This window comes from Oncorhynchus gorbuscha, linkage group LG05, assembly GCF_021184085.1.
Source record: "Oncorhynchus gorbuscha isolate QuinsamMale2020 ecotype Even-year linkage group LG05, OgorEven_v1.0, whole genome shotgun sequence".
Lineage (NCBI taxonomy): Eukaryota > Metazoa > Chordata > Actinopteri > Salmoniformes > Salmonidae > Oncorhynchus > Oncorhynchus gorbuscha.
This window is the reverse complement of record NC_060177.1, coordinates 19,484,783-19,504,751: the sequence shown is the minus strand read 5'-3', so window position 1 is coordinate 19,504,751 and position 19,969 is coordinate 19,484,783. Positions and strand designations below refer to the sequence as shown.

General features: G+C 54.0%; 1 protein-coding gene across 1 annotated transcript in view; it reads left to right on the top strand.

The window, feature by feature from the left end:
• Positions 1-11,702, top strand: part of LOC124035629 (synaptotagmin-7-like) — a 134,061-nt gene extending 122,359 nt beyond the window's left edge. Inside the window, exons 7-12 of the mRNA XM_046349176.1 lie at positions 4,514-4,619; positions 6,365-6,629; positions 7,171-7,340; positions 9,242-9,356; positions 9,616-9,815; positions 10,632-11,702. Of these exons, the coding sequence (XP_046205132.1) occupies positions 4,514-4,619; positions 6,365-6,629; positions 7,171-7,340; positions 9,242-9,356; positions 9,616-9,815; positions 10,632-10,736 (961 nt within the window). The 3' untranslated portion in view covers positions 10,737-11,702. The remainder of the gene's footprint in view (positions 1-4,513; positions 4,620-6,364; positions 6,630-7,170; positions 7,341-9,241; positions 9,357-9,615; positions 9,816-10,631) is intronic.
• The last annotated feature ends 8,267 nt before the right edge of the window (positions 11,703-19,969 follow it).

Here is a 19,969-nt window from a genome sequence, read left to right as displayed (position 1 = left end):
GTGTGTGTGTGTGTGTGTGTGTGTGTGTGTGTGTGTGTGTGTGTGTGTGTGTTTGCGTGTGTGAGTGTGTGTGTTTTCCCAGAGAGAACCTGCACCTGTCATATGTCCTCCAATCCCGTTGTGTCTTGCTGTTGATGTGTCTGCCTGTTTGCTGCCCTCTGTGACCCCCAGCCAAGCCCCCACGCTGCACGCGTACCCTCCTTTCACTCCCTCGATCCCAGGTGCTTGCTGTCTCTCCAGCCGTTGCTGTGCCAACAGAGCAGCCCATATTCCTTAGCTGGTGATCTGGGAAGGGAAGCAGCATGGGTTGGTCCAGGCTCCATCAGCCACCTCTGGCAGCTGCAAGCCACTGCAAGCTGACTGACATGACCCTCACTGTGCCCACACACAACCATGCCACATGTTAGCATCACGTTAGCCCCACGTTAGCCTCATCAGTTAGCCTTAACAGTAACATATGGAAGAAGAGAGAAGATGACCTTACTTAACTCTATCTAGTTAGAGTGCTTTGTATGGAGTCCCTCTTGTTAGCCTGTTTGGAGTCATTTGTTTTGATGGAAGGAAGTTGATTGAATCAGACTGAGACAGTCATTCCCTGTGGGTGGGACACGACTCTAGACATCGACAGCAGGCTTTGGGTTAGATCTAACCTTTAATGAATCAACATACAGGGAGATCATAGACTAAGGAAGGAAAGAGAAATGGAAAAGATAGATTAGGACTGAGGGAGTAAAGAGGAAGGACAGCAGGAGATGTTGGATATGAGAAAAATTGTCGTGATTCAGTAAAGATAAGATAAACGGAAGACGAGGCAAGATGTATCAGTTGTTGAGATGTTTGGCACTTTGACCTCTCCCCATTCCATCATCTTATGTCTCCCCTCAGTCAACCCCCTCCCCTGCAGTCTACGGTGTGAATCCTCCTGACAGCTTTCCCCTCCAATCACAGCTATGCCAATCAAGAGACCCCCCTTGAACCAGGCTCATCCACATGACCTGTTTTGCTTACACTTACCTGTCTGTCTGTATGTCTGTCTACATTCATTGTCTTTCTCTGTCTGATGCCGCACTTCTTACTCTATACGTGCTCCATTATCTGCCTGTGTCCCTGTCTGTGACTGGGTGTCAACCCGTGTCTGTCTCGTTCTGTCTCTTTGTCTGTCTGATCTGGATAACTCAGTCTTATCCTCGCCAAGTGGATAAACTCTGTTATTTATTTGTTGCTCATTCAACTTCACTGATCACCTACACAGAGGGTGCAGTGATCCATTTGCTTTCTCTATAAGGCACTAAATGGATGTTAGACAGGAAGGGAAATGAGTAAAGGAATGGGAGTAAGTGGTGTAGGTAGAGCTGCAAAATTCTGGTAACTTTTCCAGATATCCTGGTTAAAGGAGACCAGATTTCCTGCTTACTCCCTCTTTATTTACAGGAATCTTCCAACTGGGATTTCTAGAAAACCTAAAAAAAATACCAGAATTTTGCAACTCTACCTACACCACTTATCACCACTCCTTCAGTCATTCCCCTTCCTTTCTATTAGTGCCTAGAAAACAAGAGAGAAAACAAATAGATCACTGGACAGACAGACAGACATGATATGGGGCGTAGTCCTCCCTAGGTTCTGAGATGCAGGCAGCAAAAACTAGCTGAGAGATTTGTTTTGTTTTGTATGTGCATGCCATTGCTTGAGCTTTGCTAAACTGTAGTATAATGGCACAGTGAAACTCTGCATGCCTCTCTTGTACTGTATATAAGTGAAATCCAGCCAGCCAGTGTTCATGGAAGGACACAGTGCACTAGACTTACAGTCTCTCTCTTGTGTTAGGCAGCCCAACCCAACCACAGATACTGGATTTGCATTTGTGGACTGACCCTTCACACAGAGAGAGCCCGACCAGACAGAGACATGTCTGTGGTCCTACAACAGTGACTGACCCCTCAAACGACCAGGAACACAGACATCTGTAGCCTCAATCACAGAATTACAGATACTTCAGGAACCACAATTACCATCCTCCCTCCTCCTTGATAACCCATATGGCTAACATGCCCACATGCATCCTCTAACATCCCTCTGGATTGGGATTAACCTCACTCAGCCAAACGATTAGTTCCTTGTATCTATTTGGCGGTTAACATGTTGTGTGTGTGTGTTATGTTTATACCCTCCCACATCACATATTATCCCTCCTTTTCTCTTTCTCTCTCGCTCGCCTACTTCTTTTTCCTGTCAGACTTTCTGATGTACTGCCTCCAGCCATCCCCTTCCCTCTCTGACTCGACCTCTTATTTTGCATGCCCATATCTAGTCCGTTTCTCGTCTCTATTCTTTAGTCCTTATTGTGCTCTCTTACTAAAAGTAAGTCTTTGTTTTTTTTTCTCCCAGCCTCTTATCCTCTCCTATCTCCTCTATTTCTCTTCCAGCTTCAACTGAACTATGTTGTGGTGTCTGTCTCTGTCTCACGTTCATTTGAGTCAGTAACCTCACTTTGTTCATTCTGTTAATCCTCCTAGTCTTAACAAAGACAAATCCCCCCCTTTTCTCTGCAGAGATGAATCTTCAAATCTACTTCTTCTTCTGCACTCATCTTTCCCACAGCACCCATTCCTAATCCCACTTCCTCTCCCTCTATTTCTACAGTGCACCTGCACTGTTTTTCCTCTCTCTTCCTCTTGTCATTTTCCAGTGTGTAACCTGTAATTAGTGTTGTCTGTCTATGTGTCTTGACTTGTGTCACCTGCTATAGCTCAGCATGTCTTCTGCTCACCAGACTATTACAACATATTGGCTAGGAATACTTTGTTTCCAACACCCAGTCCTCCCCCACCCTGTCCTTCCTCCAACACCCAGTCCTCCTCCACCCTGTCCTTCCTCCAACACCCAGTCCTCCCCCACCCTGTCCTTCCTCCAACACCCAGTCCTCCCCCACCCTGTCCTTCCTCCAACACCCAGTCCTCCCCCACCCTGTCCTTCCTCCAACACCCAGTCCTCCCCCACCCTGTCCTTCCTCCAACACCCAGTCCTCCCCCACCCTGTCCTTCCTCCAACACCCAGTCCTCCTCCACCCTGTCCTTCCTCCAACACCCAGTCCTCCCCCACCCTGTCCTTCCTCCAACACCCAGTCCTCCCCCACCCTGTCCTTCCTCCAACACCCAGTCCTCCCCCACCCTGTCCTTCCTCCAACACCCAGTCCTCCCCCACCCTGTCCTTCCTCCAACACCCAGTCCTCCTCCACCCTGTCCTTCCTCCAACACCCAGTCCCTCCCCCCACCCTGTCCTTCCTCCAACACCCAGTCCTCCCCACCCTGTCCTTCCTCCAACACCCAGTCCTCCCCCACCCTGTCCTTCCTCCAACATCCAGTCCTCCTCCACCCTGTCCTTCCTCCAACACCCAGTCCTCCCCCACCCTGTCCTTCCTCCATCACCCAATCCTCCCCCACCCTGTCCTTCCTCCAACACCCAGTCCTCCCCCACCCTGTCCTTCCTCCAACACCCATTCCTCCCCCACCCTGTCCTTCCTCCAACACCCAGTCCTCCCCCCCTCCAACACCCAGTCCTCCCCCACCCTGTCCTTCCTCCAACACCCAGTCCTCCCCACCCTGTCCTTCCTCCAACACCCAGTCCTCCCCCACCCTGTCCTTCCTCCAACACCCAGTCCTCCCCACCCTGTCCTTCCTCCAACACCCAGTCCTCCCCCACCCTGTCCTTCCTCCAACACCCAGTCCTCCCCCACCCTGTCCTTCCTCCAACACCCAGTCCTCCCCCACCCTGTCCTTCCTCCAACACCCAGTCCTCCCCCACCCTGTCCTTCCTCCAACACCCAGTCCTCCCCCAACCTGTCCTTCCTCCAACACACAGTCCTCCCCCACCCTGTCCTTCCTCCAACACCCAGTCCTCCCCCACCCTGTCCTTCCTCCAACACCCAGTCCTCCCCACCCTGTCCTTCCTCCAACACCCAGTCCTCCCCCACCCTGTCCTTCCTCCAACACCCAGTCCTCCCCCACCCTGTCCTTCCTCCAACACCCAGTCCTACCCCACCCTGTCCTTCCTCCAACACCCAGTCCTCCCCCACCCTGTCCTTCCTCCAACACCCAGTCCTCCCCCACCCTGTCCTTCCTCCAACACCCTGTCCTCTTTCTTTTACTCTTTTGTTCATTAATTGTGTTGATTTTTGTGTCTGTTTTGCAAATATCACACTGTTACATGCTTGTAGTGACTAAGGTTTGGAACTAAGTGTGCATGTATGCATGTGAAGGTGTGTGTGTGTGTGAGTGTAAGTCACTAAAATTCCCTTGTTACTCCCAAGTCTGGGGACATTATTAGTCACATTCAGATCTGGACTCTGGATAGTCTAGCCCTTACACAAGACCTTGCAGCCTCACCTGTGGTGGGAAGCCATCACAGAGCTGAGGCTGGCTCTTTGTCTTCAGAAGCAGGATTATCCTTGTGCTCCATTGGCCTCTCTCTCAGTGTCCGTCCTGACTGTGTCTCTGACCCCCCCCCCCAGCAGGAGCCTGGGTAAACCTGGGAGCCAGACCCCAGATGAGGCAGGCCGCCTCGGGAACTCCTCCGTCACAGACCTGGCCAACTCTGTCACCACCAGCGACATTCACATGGTAAGGAAATCCGCTCCCTTCCTGTCTGTCTGTGTTAATGATTGTTCATCTGTACTCCTCTCTGCATGTCTGGGTTTGCCCACCGCCACCCACTTGTAGCAGCATTTAGATTTGCAAGATGTCTTAAATGACAAAACGTGCTAATTACATGACATTTCCCAACCCAGCTTGGCTATCACAAAGGAGAAACTCAGTAGAATATGCTTTATTCAGCAAAAGCTGGTAATTACGCTGCGAACACAGTGCTGTGAGTGCTGGGTGGACAGGGCGCGGGTGGGGGATGGGCCTGTGTTATTATGTGGGTTGCACGTCTGCGTTATGGAGGTCCCAATGATGCTTAATGATGATACTTTCACTTTGAGGGGGAGCCAACAGGGCCTGTCAGTTGGATCAGACCTGCAGTTGGCCACGGTCTCTTTCCATCTCTGGTCTCTCACTTCACTATGTGGGTCGAAGACTTACACTAGGCCTAGTTAATAACTATTAAAAATAAAATAAAATCCCTGAGGCACATTTTTTTTTTCTGGGGGAGGGGGTCATTGTGATACTACCTATGCAGGTGTTTAGGAGTTTTATGTGCGTTTACAAAAGTGAGCTAAGTTCATGAATCCCGGTACCCAGAATCAAATCTTGTGTAAACTGGCCAGCTATGTCAGTCTGTCACAAGAGATTGGTGTGTGTACATATTATGTTAATAATATGATTAACCTAGTGTTCTGACACTCACATGGTCTGGGGGTGGAGAGATGTGTATAGTGTAGGTGGGCTCAGTATATGGCTGTATTTTGTGGAGGTGGAGGTTCTGTATCTATGTGGGTTATGTGGGTTTCAGGCGAAGCGATTGGGCAACAAGTATAAATAAAAATTATGAAAAAACAGATTGACCCTGAAAAATTGTTGACAACTGTTGGTGGGACAGATTTCAGGAGAGAGCTGTCTGAAAGCCGGTGTGTGCATTCATGCGTCCATGTGTGTATGTCTGTGTGTGCATGAGTGTGTTTGAAAGACAGACAGACATCAGACACCAAGAGAGTGAAGGAGGAGAGATGATCAGATTTAGAACGGAGAGGTAGAGTAACAGCGAGATGTGTGGGAGAGAATACAGAATGTGAGATTAAATTCCAGGAACTGCACCTTGGGCCAAGCCTCTGGTCCCTCTCTATCAGATAGCAGCCTTTTAACTGCATTTCCTTCCCTCCCTCGGGGCCCAGCTCCAGTTAGGCAGGGGGTCTCTCTACTCACAGAATATCTCCTGCCTCTCATCTCCTGATATACCTTCTCCCTCATTGCTCCCTCCCTTATCGTTCAGTAAAGCCCAGACATATGACATAACATTATCTGAACGTTAGGCTAGCATGATGGCAGCATTGCACGTGAGTTCCAGTGCTGTTTGACTGCCCCCTTGTGGATGAGAAACAAAGCTCCTTGTTCACCTTGGGTGACCATGTCCCTGAGTGTTTCATCTGTGTGTTCCATGCTAGGAAAGGGTGGGGCTAGTAGGATGAGGGTTGTTGAGTGTACAAAGGGAGAATCTCAATTGCATAGTCCTCGCATCCTCTCTCTTTCTCCTCGCGCCCTTCTCAAAACCCATTGGATGAGAGTGCCAGAGATCCATCCCCTCTGACCTTCTCCAATGTGTTTTGAGTAGGAGTCGAGGAGAGAGGACACAAGGAGTATACAATTGTGATTCTACCATTGTATAGACTGGATAAATATTAGAGTTATCTGCTGCTGTTCTCTCCCAGCTCTCTCCAGGCTCAGAAGAGGACACAGAAGGGCCTGTGGTTGAGAAGCTGGGCCGGATTCAGTTCAGTGTGGGCTACAGCTTCCAGGACTCCACCCTGACCGTCAAGATCCTCACGGGCCAGGAGCTCCCCGCCAAGGACTTCTCTGGCACCTCAGACCCCTTCGTCAAACTCTACCTGCTGCCTGACAAGAAGCACAAGCTGGAGACCAAGGTCAAGAGGAAGAACCTCAACCCTCGCTGGAACGAGACCTTCCTGTTTGAAGGTCAGACTGTGAAATCACCCTGCACACAGAGGCTGCATACCTAATGGCGCCCTATTCCATATATAGTGCACTACTTTTGTCCAAAGCCCTATGGGTCCTGGTCAAAAGTAGTGCACTACATAGGGAATAGGGTGCCATTTGGGACACACATATACTCTAGCGGGGTGGCAGGTAGCCTAGTGGTTAGAGTGTTGGGCCACTAACCAAAAGGTTGCTGGATTGAATCCCTGAGCTGATAATGTAAAAACCTGTTGTTCTGCCCCTGAACAAGGCAGTTAACCCACTGTTCCCTGGTAGACCGTCATTGTAAATAAGAATTTGTTCTTAACTGACGTGCCAAGTTAAATAAAGGTTAAATTAAAAAAAAATTAAAAGCTACAGTACAACTACTGCACATTATAAAAAACACATCTCTACACATAACTAGACTTTGTGGCTATTGGTTATCCTGTATAAAGTCTTAAAGAGTACTCCTTAAATCTCTGTCCAGCACATATCAGCCTCTTATCTGTCTGTTTATGTATCTGTCTGTTCCCCCCAGGGTTCCCCTATGAGAAGGTGATCCAGAGGACCCTCTATATGCAGGTGCTGGATTACGATCGTTTCAGCAGGAACGACCCCATCGGGGAGGTGTCCATTCCCCTTAACAAGGTGGACCTGGGCAACCAGCAGACCTACTGGAAGGAGCTGAAGCCCTGCAGCGACGGCAGCGTGAGTAAAGTACACACACAGACTAGGACAGTTGCAGAGGGACAGGGGATGAGGGGGAAGGGTAGGAGAGAGGGAACAAGGAGATGGAGGGAGTGAGAGGGTTGGTGAGAGGGAACAAGGAGATGGAGGGATGACTGGAGGACAGAAGGGGGTAGAGGGGATGGAGGGATGACTGGGAGACAGAAGGGAGTAGAGGGGATGGAGGGATGACAGGAAGACAGAAGGGGGTAGAGGGGATGGAGGGAGAGAGAGGGTTGGTGAGAGGGAACAAGGAGAAGGAGGGATGACTGGGAGACAGAAGGGGGTAGAGGGAATGGAGGGAGTGAGGGTATGAGAGAGGGAACAAGGAGAAGGAGGGATGACTGGGAGACAGAAGGGGGTAGAGGGGATGGAGGGAGAGAGAGAACAAGGAGAAGGAGGGATGACTGGGAGACAGAAGGGGGTAGAGGGGATGGAGGAAGAGAGAGGGTTGGTGAGTGGGAACAAGGAGAAGGAGGGATGACTGGGAGACAGAAGGGGGTAGAGGGGATGGATGGAGAGAGGGAACAAGGAGAAGGAGGGATGACTGGGAGACAGAAGGGGGTAGAGGGGATGGAGGGAGTGAGGGTAGGAGAGAGGGAACAAGGAGAAGGAGGGATGACTGGGAGACAGAAGGGGGTAGAGGAGATGGAGGGAGAGATGGTTGGTGAGAGGGAACAAGGAGATGGAGGGATGACTGGAAGACAGAAGGGGGTAGAGGACATGGAGGGAGAGATGGTTTGTGAGAGGGAACAAGGAGATGGAGGGAGTGAGAGGGTTGGTGAGAGGGAACAAGGAGATGGAGGGAGTGAGAGGGTTGGTGAGAGGGAACAAGGAGATGGAGGGATGACTGGAGGACAGAAGGGGGTAGAGGGGATGGAGGGATGACTGGAGGACAGAAGGGAGTAGAGGGGATGGAGGGATGACTGGAGGACAGAAGGGAGTAGAGGGGATGGAGGGATGACGGGAAGACAGAAGGGGGTAGAGGGGATGGAGGGATGACTGGAGGACAGAAGGGAGTAGAGGGGATGGAGGGATGACTGGAGGACAGAAGGGAGTAGAGGGGATGGAGGGATGACGGGAAGACAGAAGGGGGTAGAGGGGATGGAGGGAGAGAGAGGGTTGGTGAGAGGGAACAAGGAGAAGGAGGGATGACTGGGAGACAGAAGGGGATAGAGGGGATGGATGGAGAGAGGGAACAAGGAGAAGGAGGGATGACTGGGAGACAGAAGGGGGTAGAGGGGATGGAGGGATGACTGGAGGACAGAAGGGAGTAGAGGGGATGGAGGGATGACGAGAAGACAGAAGGGGGTAGAGGGGATGGAGGGAGAGAGAGGGTTGGTGAGAGGGAACAAGGAGAAGGAGGGATGACTGGGAGACAGAAGGGGGTAGAGGGGATGGAGGGAGTGAGGGTAGGAGAGAGGGAACAAGGAGAAGGAGGGATGACTGGGAGACAGAAGGGGGTAGAGGGGATGGAGGGAGAGAGGGAACAAGGAGAAGGAGGGATGACTGGGAGACAGAAGGGGGTAGATGGGATGGAGGGAGAGAGAGGGTTGGTGAGTGGGAACAAGGAGAAGGAGGGATGACTGGGAGACAGAAGGGGGTAGAGGGGATGGAGGGAGTGAGGGTAGGAGAGAGGGAACAAGGAGAAGGGGGGATGACTGGGAGACAGAAGGGGGTAGAGGGGATGGAGGGAGTGAGGGTAGGAGAGAGGGAACAAGGAGAAGGGGGGATGACTGGGAGACAGAAGGGGGTAGAGGGGATGGAGGGAGAGAGGGGGTTGGTGAGTGGGAACAAGGAGGGATGACTGGGAGACATAAGTGGGTAGAGGGGATGGAGGGAATGAGAGGGTAGGTGAGTGGTGATGTCATTGTGTTTTTCAGGGGAGTCGAGGAGACCTGCTGGTGTCACTGTGCTACAACCCTCAAGCCAACACCATCACTGTGACCATCATCAAAGCCCGCAACCTCAAAGCCATGGACATTGGAGGCACCTCCGGTACAGTACATACAATACTCTGTCATCACCTATTTCCTGTGCTACAGTCTGTCTAACTTAACATGTGTCAATGTGGTTTCAGAATCTCTCCATTCCTCGGCATCCCAAATGGCACCCTATTCCCTAAATAGTGCACTACTTTCTATGAACCCTGGCCAAAATAAGTGTACTGCATAGAGATTAGGGTGCCATTTGGGATGCAACCTCTGTGTTTAAGTGATGTAACCTCTGTGTTTAAGTGATGCGTCTCCCCCGTCAGATCCCTATGTGAAGCTGTGGCTGATGCACAAGGACAAGCGTGTGGAGAAGAAGAAGACGGTGACAATGAAGTGCTGTCTGAACCCCGTGTTCAACGAGTCCTTCCCCTTCGACGTCCCCGCCCACGTGCTCCGAGAGACCACCATCATCATCACCGTCATGGACAAGGACAAGCTCAGTCGCAACGACGTCATCGGCAAGGTACCGCCCCCTCGTAACGCCCAGACCACCAGCCACTTACATCACCAATCCACACTGACCCCTGCTGGCACATACTGAGACACACACACACATGCACACGCACACATACATACACACCCACACACACACACTCACTCACACACAAGGATCCTGCTCTCACACACACACTAACACAAAGACACATTAACAGTCACTGTCTCAAGATTGCTCTTACATACTGACACGGTGAGATTGATATCCATTGATTGTGTGGTTTGTTTGTGGCACAGAGGCACTATCCCATTGATTTTCTGACACACTGTAACCCTCATACAAGCTTCCTTACTATGGATCCAGTGTCTGATAGTGACCCCTCAGTAAACCAAACACGCCTCATCACAGGCGCTGGCCCTTTCACCCACAGTCTAATCACCAGCAGTAAAACACAGCTGTGGCTTGCTTGGGAGCCTCCATCTCTCTGTCTAAACATGTCTCATTCTCACACAAATCTTTCCCCCTGTTTCCCCTGCTCTGAAAATTGCTGAGAGTAAAACAGCTGTTTCATCTTAATGACTCTCCTCAGCTCCCGATATGAATTAAGTTCAGATTAGGGTGATTGGCAAGCTTTATGGTAACAGCAGGGACACTCCAGACTTCAGAGAGTTTAGTTTACCTCTCTCTGTTTGAGTATGAGTAATATCGATCTCTGTGACGTCAGATATCCTGCTTATCCATCTCACCCCCCCGCTCTCTTTCACTCCATCTCTCTCTCCTCCTCCCTTCCTCCCCTTCTCTTCCTCTCTTTCTTCCCACCCTCCCTCTTGCTCTCTCTCTCAGATCTATCTCTCATGGAAGAGTGGTCCGGCGGAGGTGAAGCACTGGAAGGACATGATGGGTAAACCTCGTAATGCCGTGCAGCAGTGGCATGCCCTCAAGGCCTGATACTGTAGGTCCAGTCACGTCCACCCAGACCACCCCAGCCCCGTTGCCCTGCCCTCCCACCCTATCGTTATGCACAAGGCTGACTCGCTGCAGAACATACAAATAGCCATCCAACGCATCCACCCTCTCCTCCTGCCTGTCCTCTCTCAGATCCCTAATGAACTTCTCCTTCCTCTACTCCCCTCTGTTAAGCCGAGTCTTGTTGCTTTTAAGTTTTCTCTCAACCGTTGTTTTTTTACTCTGTTTTACTCTGGAGCAGCACACTCTGCCAGCCCTAGGGTGAGCCCCAGGAATCCAGTTCCACCATTCATCCTGTGTCTCTCCATCGTTCTCCTGTGGCAGTGAGGGGAGGCTTCTTCTCTCCCTAATCACTGCTCTCTCTGTCGTCAGAAGCAGTCTGGTTGGCTGTTCATTATTGTTTTTTGCTTCCTCACGTTGACCCTTTGATCCGTTCTCTTCTGCAAACACACAGAGAATATAACAGGAAGGATCGATAGAGAGAGAGAGGCAAACCAATGGAATAGAAGAGGGCTGGACTGTGTGGATGATAATGGAATTAGACGTGACACTGTCACTCCACCCCGTTCATCATCTCTGATCTCTTTCTCTCCCACCACTGTAGTGATTCTTCCCCGGCTGGACCCCCTTGTTGTCTGTGCGTGCTGTGGGTGATGTGCTGTAACTCCAAATGAAGTTCTAGATGAAAAAAGGGGAAAATGACTGATCATTTACACTGGTCCATGGGGGAAATGTAAAAAGACGTTCCTATTTTCTGGAGAGAAAAAAAAGAATAATGACAGAAAAAGAGTAAAGTCATCAATGTTGTGTTTTGTTTTTAAAAAGCCTAAAGAGACCAATCAAAATGTTCTTCCAGAGACAGTAAATAGAAGCAAAAAGACAGCTATTATTCTGTCGTATTCTCTCTATCTCTCTGTGTGTGTGTGTGTGTGTGTGTGTGTGTGTGTGTGTGTGTGTGTGTGTGTGTGTGTGTGTGTGTGTGTGTGTGTGTGTGTGTGTGTGTGTGTGTGTGTGTGTGTGTGTGTGTGTGTGTGTGTGTGTGTGTGTGTGTGTGTGTGTGTGTGTGTGTGTGTGTGTGCGTGCGTGCGTGCGTGCGTGCGTGCGTGCGTGCGTGCGTGCGTGCGTGCGTGCGTGTCAGTGAAAGTTAGAGTGAATGCGAGTGCAAGTGTGTGAAAGTATTGGGCTTGCACTGCTATCAAATGAATAACAACAATATTACTGATAATAATGATGACAATAATAATCATCAGTATTCTACTGGATGTTTGAAGACTTGGAGAGGTCACAGCAGCTAAGCAGTGACAGAGAGAGAGGGGTACAGTCTGTTAGGTAGTGCCTGCTACCTGGTGTGGAACAGTAAGCAGAGGAGGAACTTGACATGAACCACCAGTCTTCATCTGAGCTGCTTTCTCTCAATTGCATCATCCACTGCAGATAACCATAAATAAATGCCCTTCTCCCAACCAAGTCAGTTTAGTTTATAAAGGAGCACTAAGCCAAATTATCTTGTCCCCATCAAGGTTTATAACGTTACCTGTTTGTCTCTGTCAGTAATTTTCTGTAATTCTGCCTGTCTATTGGAATGTGTGTCTGTTACGTCAGTTAGTCTGTTCCATTACTGGCCAGACCCCCTCTGCTCTGTCCTGCTCCTGATGTTAGATAGTTAGGGTGTTAGTGGGTCTTCAGGACCACGGCTGTTCCTTTACTGGCCAAACCCCTCTGCTCTGTCCTGCTCCAGATGTTAGATAGTTAGGGTGTTTGTGGGTCTTCAGGACCACGGCTGTTCCATTACTGGCCAGACCCCCTCAGCTCTGTCCTGCTCCAGATGTTAGATAGTTAGGGTGTTTGTGGGTCTTCAGGACCACTCTGCTCTGTCCTGCTCCAGATGTTAGATAGTTAGGGTGTTTGTGGGTCTTCAGGACCAGGCTGTTCCATTACTGGCCAGACCCCCTCTGCTCTGTCCTGCTCCTGATGTTAGATAGTTAGGGTGTTCGTGGGTCTTCAGGACCACGGCTGTTCCATTACTGGCCAGACCCCATCTGCTCTGTGCTGCTCCTGATGTCATCCTGGTGTGACCTGTTCCAAGCTTAAGTCTCTCTCTCATCACACAATGGGCTGAAGGATAACTACAAGAGTAATAATATCAACTAAACCTATTTTCTGTTTACATTTGACTGTTTATTTGTGTCTACTGAATGTGTGTGTGCGTGTGTGTGTGTTTGCAATGTGTGTATGAGTGTGTCAACATCTGACTGTTAGTTTATGTGTTTGTATTTACGGTGTATGTATGTGTGCTCGGTGTTGCCATTTTTCTTTTCTTAATATCGTTTTTATCGTTCTGTTTTTTTGGCTTTTTTTATTCTGTATAAAGTAATTTAGATGTTCAGTTAATTATTTATGTTGTCGCTGATCGCTAAGAAGAAGACTCTAATGATTACTGGAATGTTGGAACGTGACAAAGGGCATGTGTCTACTTTCTATTTGTTGGGGTTTTATGGGTTGGTTGGGGAGGAGGCCATAGACATTTGAGAGTCTTGAGTGAAGAGAGAAGGAAAGACAAGGGAGCGGGGACCTCAATACATCTGACAATACCACATACAGCATATTGTATTCTAGCCCTCTTCTGTTGGGTAGAGGGACTGTTCACTCAGGCCTGTGTGCATCAGGGGCCTTGTGTTCTGGTTTATCATTTAATAGGTGGCTTACAGAACCACAACACGCTGTCCCTCCGCTCTAGGTCTGGCCCAACACGCTGTCCTCCGCTCTAGGTCTGGCCCAACACGCTGTCCCTCCGCTCTAGGTCTGGCCCAACACGCTGTCCCTCCACTCTAGGTCTGGCCCAACATGCTGTCCCTCCGCTCTAGGTCTGGCCCAACACGCTGTCCCTCAGCTCTAGGTCTGGCCCAACACGCTGTCCCTCCGCTCTAGGTCTGGCCCAACAATACGCTGTCCCTCCGCTCTAGGTCTGGCAACACAGCACGCTGTCCCTCCCTCTAGGTCTGGCCCAACACGCTGTCCCTCCACTCTAGGTCTGGCCCAACACGCTGTGCCTCCGCTCTAGGTCTGGCTCAGCATGCTGTCCCTCCGCTCTAGGACTGGCCCAACACACTGTCCCTCCACTCTAGGTCTGGCCCAACACGCTGTCCCTCCGCTCTAGGTCTGGCCCAACACTGTCCCTCCCTCTCGTCTGGCCCAACACGCTGTCCCTCCCTGGCCCAACACCTGTCCCTCCCTCTAGGTCTGGCCCAACACGCTGTCCCTCCGCTCTCCACTCTAGGTCTGGCCCAACACGCTGTCCCTCCGCTCTAGGTCTGGCCCAACACGCTGTCCCTCCCCTCTAGGTCTGGCCCAACACTGCTGTCCCTCCCTCTAGGTCTGGCCCAACACACTGTCCCTCCGCTCTAGGTCTGGCCCAACACACTGTCCCTCCGCTCTAGGTCTGGCCCAACACGCTGTCCCTCCCCTCTAGGTCTGGCCCAACACGCTGTCCCTCCCCTCTAGGTCTGGCCCAACACGCTGTCCCTCCGCTCTAGGTCTGGCCCAACACGCTGTCCCTCCCCTCTAGGTCTGGCCCAACACGCTGTCCCTCCGCTCTAGGTCTGGCCCAACACGCTGTCCCTCCGCTCTAGGTCTGGCCCAACACGCTGTCCCTCCGCTCTAGGTCTGGCCCAACACGCTGTCCCTCCGCTCTAGGTCTGGCCCAACACGCTGTCCCTCCGCTCTAGGTCTGGCCCAACACGCTGTCCCTCCGCTCTAGGTCTAGGTCTGGCCCAACACGCTGTCCTCCCTCTAGGTCTGGCCCAACACGCTGTCCCTCCCTCTAGGTCTGGCCCAACACGCTGTCCCTCCCCTCTAGGTCTGGCCCAACACGCTGTCCCTCCCCTCTAGGTCTGGCCCAACACGCTGTCCCTCCCTCTAGGTCTGGCCCAACACGCTGTCCCTCCCTCTAGGTCTGGCCCAACACGCTGTCCCTGCTCTAGGTCTGGCCCAACACGCTCCGCTCTAGGTCTGGCCCAACACGCTGTCCCTCCGCTCTAGGTCTGGCCCAACACGCTGTCCCTCCGCTCTAGGTCTGGCCCAACACACTGTCCGTCCGCTCTACGTCTGGCCCAACACGCTGTTCCTCCGCTCTAGGTCTGGCCCAACACACGGTCCCTCCGCTCTACGTCTGGCCCAACACACTGTCCGTCCGCTCTACGTCTGGCCCAACACGCTGTTCCTCCCCTCTAGGTCTGGCCCAACACGCTGTCCCTCTGCTCTAGGACTGGCCCAACACACTGTCCCTCTGCTCTAGGTCTGGCCCAACACGCTGTCCCTCCCCTCTAGGTCTGGCCCAACACGCTGTCCCTCCGCTCTAGGTCTGGCCCAACACGCTGTCCCTCCACTCTAGGTCTGGCCCAACACGCTGTCCCTCCGCTCTAGGTCTGGCCCAACACTCTGTCCCTCCCCCTCTAGGTCTGGCCCAACACGCTGTCCCTCCCCTCTAGGTCTGGCCCAACACGCTGTCCCTCCCTCTCTAGGTCTGGCCCAACACGCTGTCCCTCCGCTCTAGGTCTGGCCCAACACGCTGTCCCTCCCCTCTAGGTCTGGCCCAACACGCTGTCCCTCCCCCTCTAGGTCTGGCCCAACACGCTGTCCCTCCGCTCTAGGTCTGGCCCAACACACTGTCCCTCCGCTCTAGGTCTGGCCCAACACGCTGTCCCTCCCTCTAGGTCTGGCCCAACACGCTGTCCCTCCCCTCTAGGTCTGGCCCACACACGCTGTCCCTCCGCTCTAGGTCTGGCCCAACACGCTGTCCCTCCCCTCTAGGTCTGGCCCAACAGCTGTCCCTCCAACACGCTGTCCCTCTAGGTCTGGCCCAACACGCTGTCCCTCCGCTCTAGGTCTGGCCCAACACGCTGTCCCTCCCCTCTAGGTCTGGCCCAACACGCTGTCCCTCCGCTCTAGGTCTGGCCCAACACGCTGTCCCTCCCTCTAGGTCTGGCCCAACACGCTGTCCCTCCCTCTAGGTCTGGCCCAACACGCTGTCCCTCCCCTCTAGGTCTGGCCCAACACGCTGTCCCTCTAGGTCCCTGGCCCAACAGGTCTGGTCTGGCCCAACACGCTGTCCCTCCCCTCTAGGTCTGGCCCAACACGCTGTCCCTCCCCTCTAGGTCTGGCCCAACACGCTGTCCCTCCCCTCTAGGTCTGGCCCAACACGCTGTCCCTCCCCTCTAGGTCTGGCCCAACACGCTGTCCCTCCCCTCTAGGTCTGGCCCAACACAGGTCTGTCCCTCCCCCTCTAGGTCTGGCCCAACACGCTGTCCCTCCCCTCTAGGTCTGGCCCAACACGCTGTCCCTCCCCTCTAGGTCTGGCCCAACACGCTGTCCCTCCGCTCTAGGGCCCAACACGGTGTCCCTCCCCCCTCTAGGTCTGGCCCAACACGCTGTCCCTCCCCTCTAGGTCTGGCCCAACACGCTGTCCCTCCCTCTAGGTCTGGCCCAACACGCTGTCCCTCCGCTCTAGGTCTGGCCCAACACACTGTCCCTCCGCTCTAGGTCTGGCCCAACACGCTGTCCCTCCGCTCTAGGTCTGGCCCAACACGCTGTCCCTCCGCTCTAGGTCTGGCCCAACACGCTGTCCCTCCCCTCTAGGTCTGGCCCAACACGCTGTCCCTCCCTCCGCTCTAGGTCTGGCCCAACACGCCCAACACGCTGTCCTCCCCTCTAGGTCCTGTCCCTCCCTCTAGGTCTGGCCCAACACGCTGTCCCTCCCCTCTAGGTCTGGCCCAACACGCTGTCCCTCCGCTCTAGGTCTGGCCCAACACGCTGTCCCTCCGCTCTAGGTCTGGCCCAACACGCTGTCCCTCCGCTCTAGGTCTGGCCCAACACGCTGTCCCTCCCCTCTAGGTCTGGCCCAACACGCTGTCCCTCCGCTCTAGATCTGGCTCAACACACTGTCCCTCCCCTCTAGGTCTGGCCCAACACGCTGTCCCTCCCCTCTAGGTCTGGCTCAACACACTGTCCCTCCCCTCTAGGTCTGGCCCAACACACGCTGTCCCTCCCCTAGGTCTGGGTCTGGCCCAACACACTGTCCCTCCCCTCTAGGTCTGGCTCTAACACACTGTCCCTCCCCTCTAGGTCTGGCCCAACACGCTGTCCCTCCCCTCTAGGTCTGGCCCAACACGCTGTCCCTCCCCTCTAGGTCTGGCCCAACACGCTGTCCCTCCCCTCTAGGTCTGGCCCAACACGCTGTCCCTCCCCTCTAGGTCTGGCCCAACACGCTGTCCCTCCACTCTGGTGTCCCTCCCCTCTAGGTCTGGCCAACACGCTGTCCCTCCCTCTAGGTCTGGCCCAACACGCTGTCTCTGTCCTCCCCTCTAGGTCTGGCCCAACACGCTGTCCCTCCCCCTCGGTCTGGCCCAACACGCTGTCCCTCCCTCTAGGTCTGGCCCAACACGCTGTCCCTCCCTCTAGGTCTGGCCCAACAGGCTGTCCCTCCCCTCTAGGTCTGGCCCAACACGCTGTCCCTCCGCTCTAGGTCTGGCCCAACACACTGTCCCTCCGCTCTAGGTCTGGCCCAACACGCTGTCCCTCCCCTCTAGGTCTGGCCCAACACGCTGTCCCTCCCCTCTAGGTCTGGCCCAACACGCTGTCCCTCCGCTCTCAACAGGTCTGGCCCAACACGCTGTCCCTCCCCTCTAGGTCTGGCCCAACACGCTGTCCCTCCGCTCTAGGTCTGGCCCAACACGCTGTCCCTCCGCTCTAGGTCTGGCCCAACACGCTGTCCCTCCCCTCTAGGTCTGGCCCAACACGCTGTCCCTCCGCTCTAGGTCTGGCCCAACACGCTGTCCCTCCCCTCTAGGTCTGGCCCAACACGCTGTCCCTCCCCTCTAGGTCTGGCCCAACACGCTGTCCCTCCCCTCTAGGTCTGGCCCAACACGCTGTCCCTCCCCTCTAGGTCTGGCCCAACACGCTGTCCCTCCCCTCTAGGTCTGGCCCAACACGCTGTCCCTCCCCTCTAGGTCTGGCCCAACACGCTGTCCCTCCCCTCTAGGTCTGGCCCAACACGCTGTCCCTCCCTCTAGGTCTGGCCCAACACGCTGTCCCTCCCCTCTAGGTCTGGCCCAACACGCGGTCCCTCCCCTCTAGGTCTGGCCCAACACGCGGTCCCTCCCCCCTCTAGGTCTGGCCCAACACGCTGTCCCTCCCCTCTAGGTCTGGCCTAACACGCTGTCCCTCCCTCCCTCTGGCCCAACAGGTCTGGCCCAACACGCTGTCCCTCCCCTCCCTAGGTCTGGCCCAACACGCTGTCCCTCCCCTCTAGGTCTGGCCCAACACGCTGTCCCTCCGCTCTAGGTCTGGCCCAACACACTGTCCCTCCGCTCTAGGTCTGGCCCAACACGCTGTCCCTCCGCTCTAGGTCTGGCCCAACACGCTGTCCCTCCGCTCTAGGTCTGGCCCAACACGCTGTCCCTCCCCTAGGTCTGGCCCAACACGCTGTCCCTCCGCTCTAGGTCTGGCCCAACACGCTGTCCCTCCCCTCTAGGTCTGGCCCAACACGCTGTCCCTCCCCTCTAGGTCTGGCCCAACACGCTGTCCCTCCGCTCTAGGTCTGGCCCAACACGCTGTCCCTCCGCTCTAGGTCTGGCCCAACACGCTGTCCCTCCGCTCTAGGTCTGGCTCAACAGGTCTGGCTCAACACTGTCCCTCCCCTCTAGGTCTGGCCCAACACGCTGTCCCTCCGCTCTAGATCTGGCTCAACACACTGTCCCTCCCTCTAGGTCTGGCCCAACACGCTGTCCCTCCCCTCTAGGTCTGGCTCAAGGTCTGGCTCAACACTGTCCCTCCCTCTAGGTCTGGCTCAACACACTGTCCCTCCCCTCTAGGTCTGGCCCAACACGCTGTCCCTCCCTCTAGGTCTGGCCCAACACGCTGTCCCTCCCCTCTAGGTCTGGCTCAACACGCTGTCCCTCCCCTCTAGGTCTGGCCCAACACGCTGTCCCTCCCCTCTAGGTCTGGCCCAACACGCTGTCCCTCCCCTCTAGGTCTGGCCCAACACGCTGTCCCTCCGCTCTAGGTCTGGCCCAACACGCTGTCCCTCCCCCTGGCTAGGTCTGGCCCAACACGCTGTCCCTCCCTCTAGGTCTGGCCCAACACGCTGGTCCTCCGCTCTAGGTCTGGCCCAACACGCTGTCCCTCCCCTCTAGGTCTGGCCCAACACACTGTCCCTCCCCTCCCAACAGGTCTGGCCCAACACGCTGTCCCTGTCCCCCCTCTAGGTCTGGCCCAACACGCTGTCCCTCCCCTCTAGGTCTGGCCCAACACGCTGTCCCTCCCCTCTAGGTCTGGCCCAACACGCTGTCCCTCCCCTCTAGGTCTGGCCCAACACGCTGTCCCTCCCCTCTAGGTCTGGCCCAACACGCTGTCCCTCCCCTCTAGGTCTGGCCCAACACGCTGTCCCTCCCCTCTAGGTCTGGCCCAACACGCTGTCCCTCCCCTCTAGGTCTGGCCCAACACGCTGTCCCTCCCCTCTAGGTCTGGCCCAACACGCTGTCCCTCCGCTCTAGGTCTGGCCCAACACACTGTCCCTCCCCTCTAGGTCTGGCTCAACACACTGAGACTAAGACAGGCGAGGTCTCCATACGTCAGTGCTGACGTACTTCAAAACCCCACTGTGACACACATGCTTTTTGGCACAAGGTGCTCTTAAACAACACCCCTCCCCCTCTCCTCCATATGCTCTCACTCCCCAAGTGTCACAGAGAAAAGGTGAGACAGACAATGATCATCACCTCATTTGCATCACTGCCATCTCTCCAGGCAGAGCAGAACATAGCAGAGCACCTACCTGCTCCTAAAATAACTGGGAACAGTCACCTCCCTGCCTCATACTGAGCACACACGCAAACGATACATCATTATGCATCAAATGCAGCATTAAATTCAAAAGATCAGCCAGAATAGGAAACACAGAAAAAATGGCACGATTCAGGTGAAAATGAATTATTTGTCTGAAAATAAAATAGGAAGCCAGGTATGGTCCATTTGCCTCTGAGGCATTGAGCTGAGATTCTTAGTAGAGTCCTTCCTTGGCTCTAGAAAAGCCCAGTAACAATTCAAAACACAGATCTAAATCAATCTGAAAACTGATCAGTGGTCACTCAGATTGAAATCACCCTAAATGTCTGATTAGGGCTCTCTACACAGATCTAAATCCATCTGTAAACTGATCA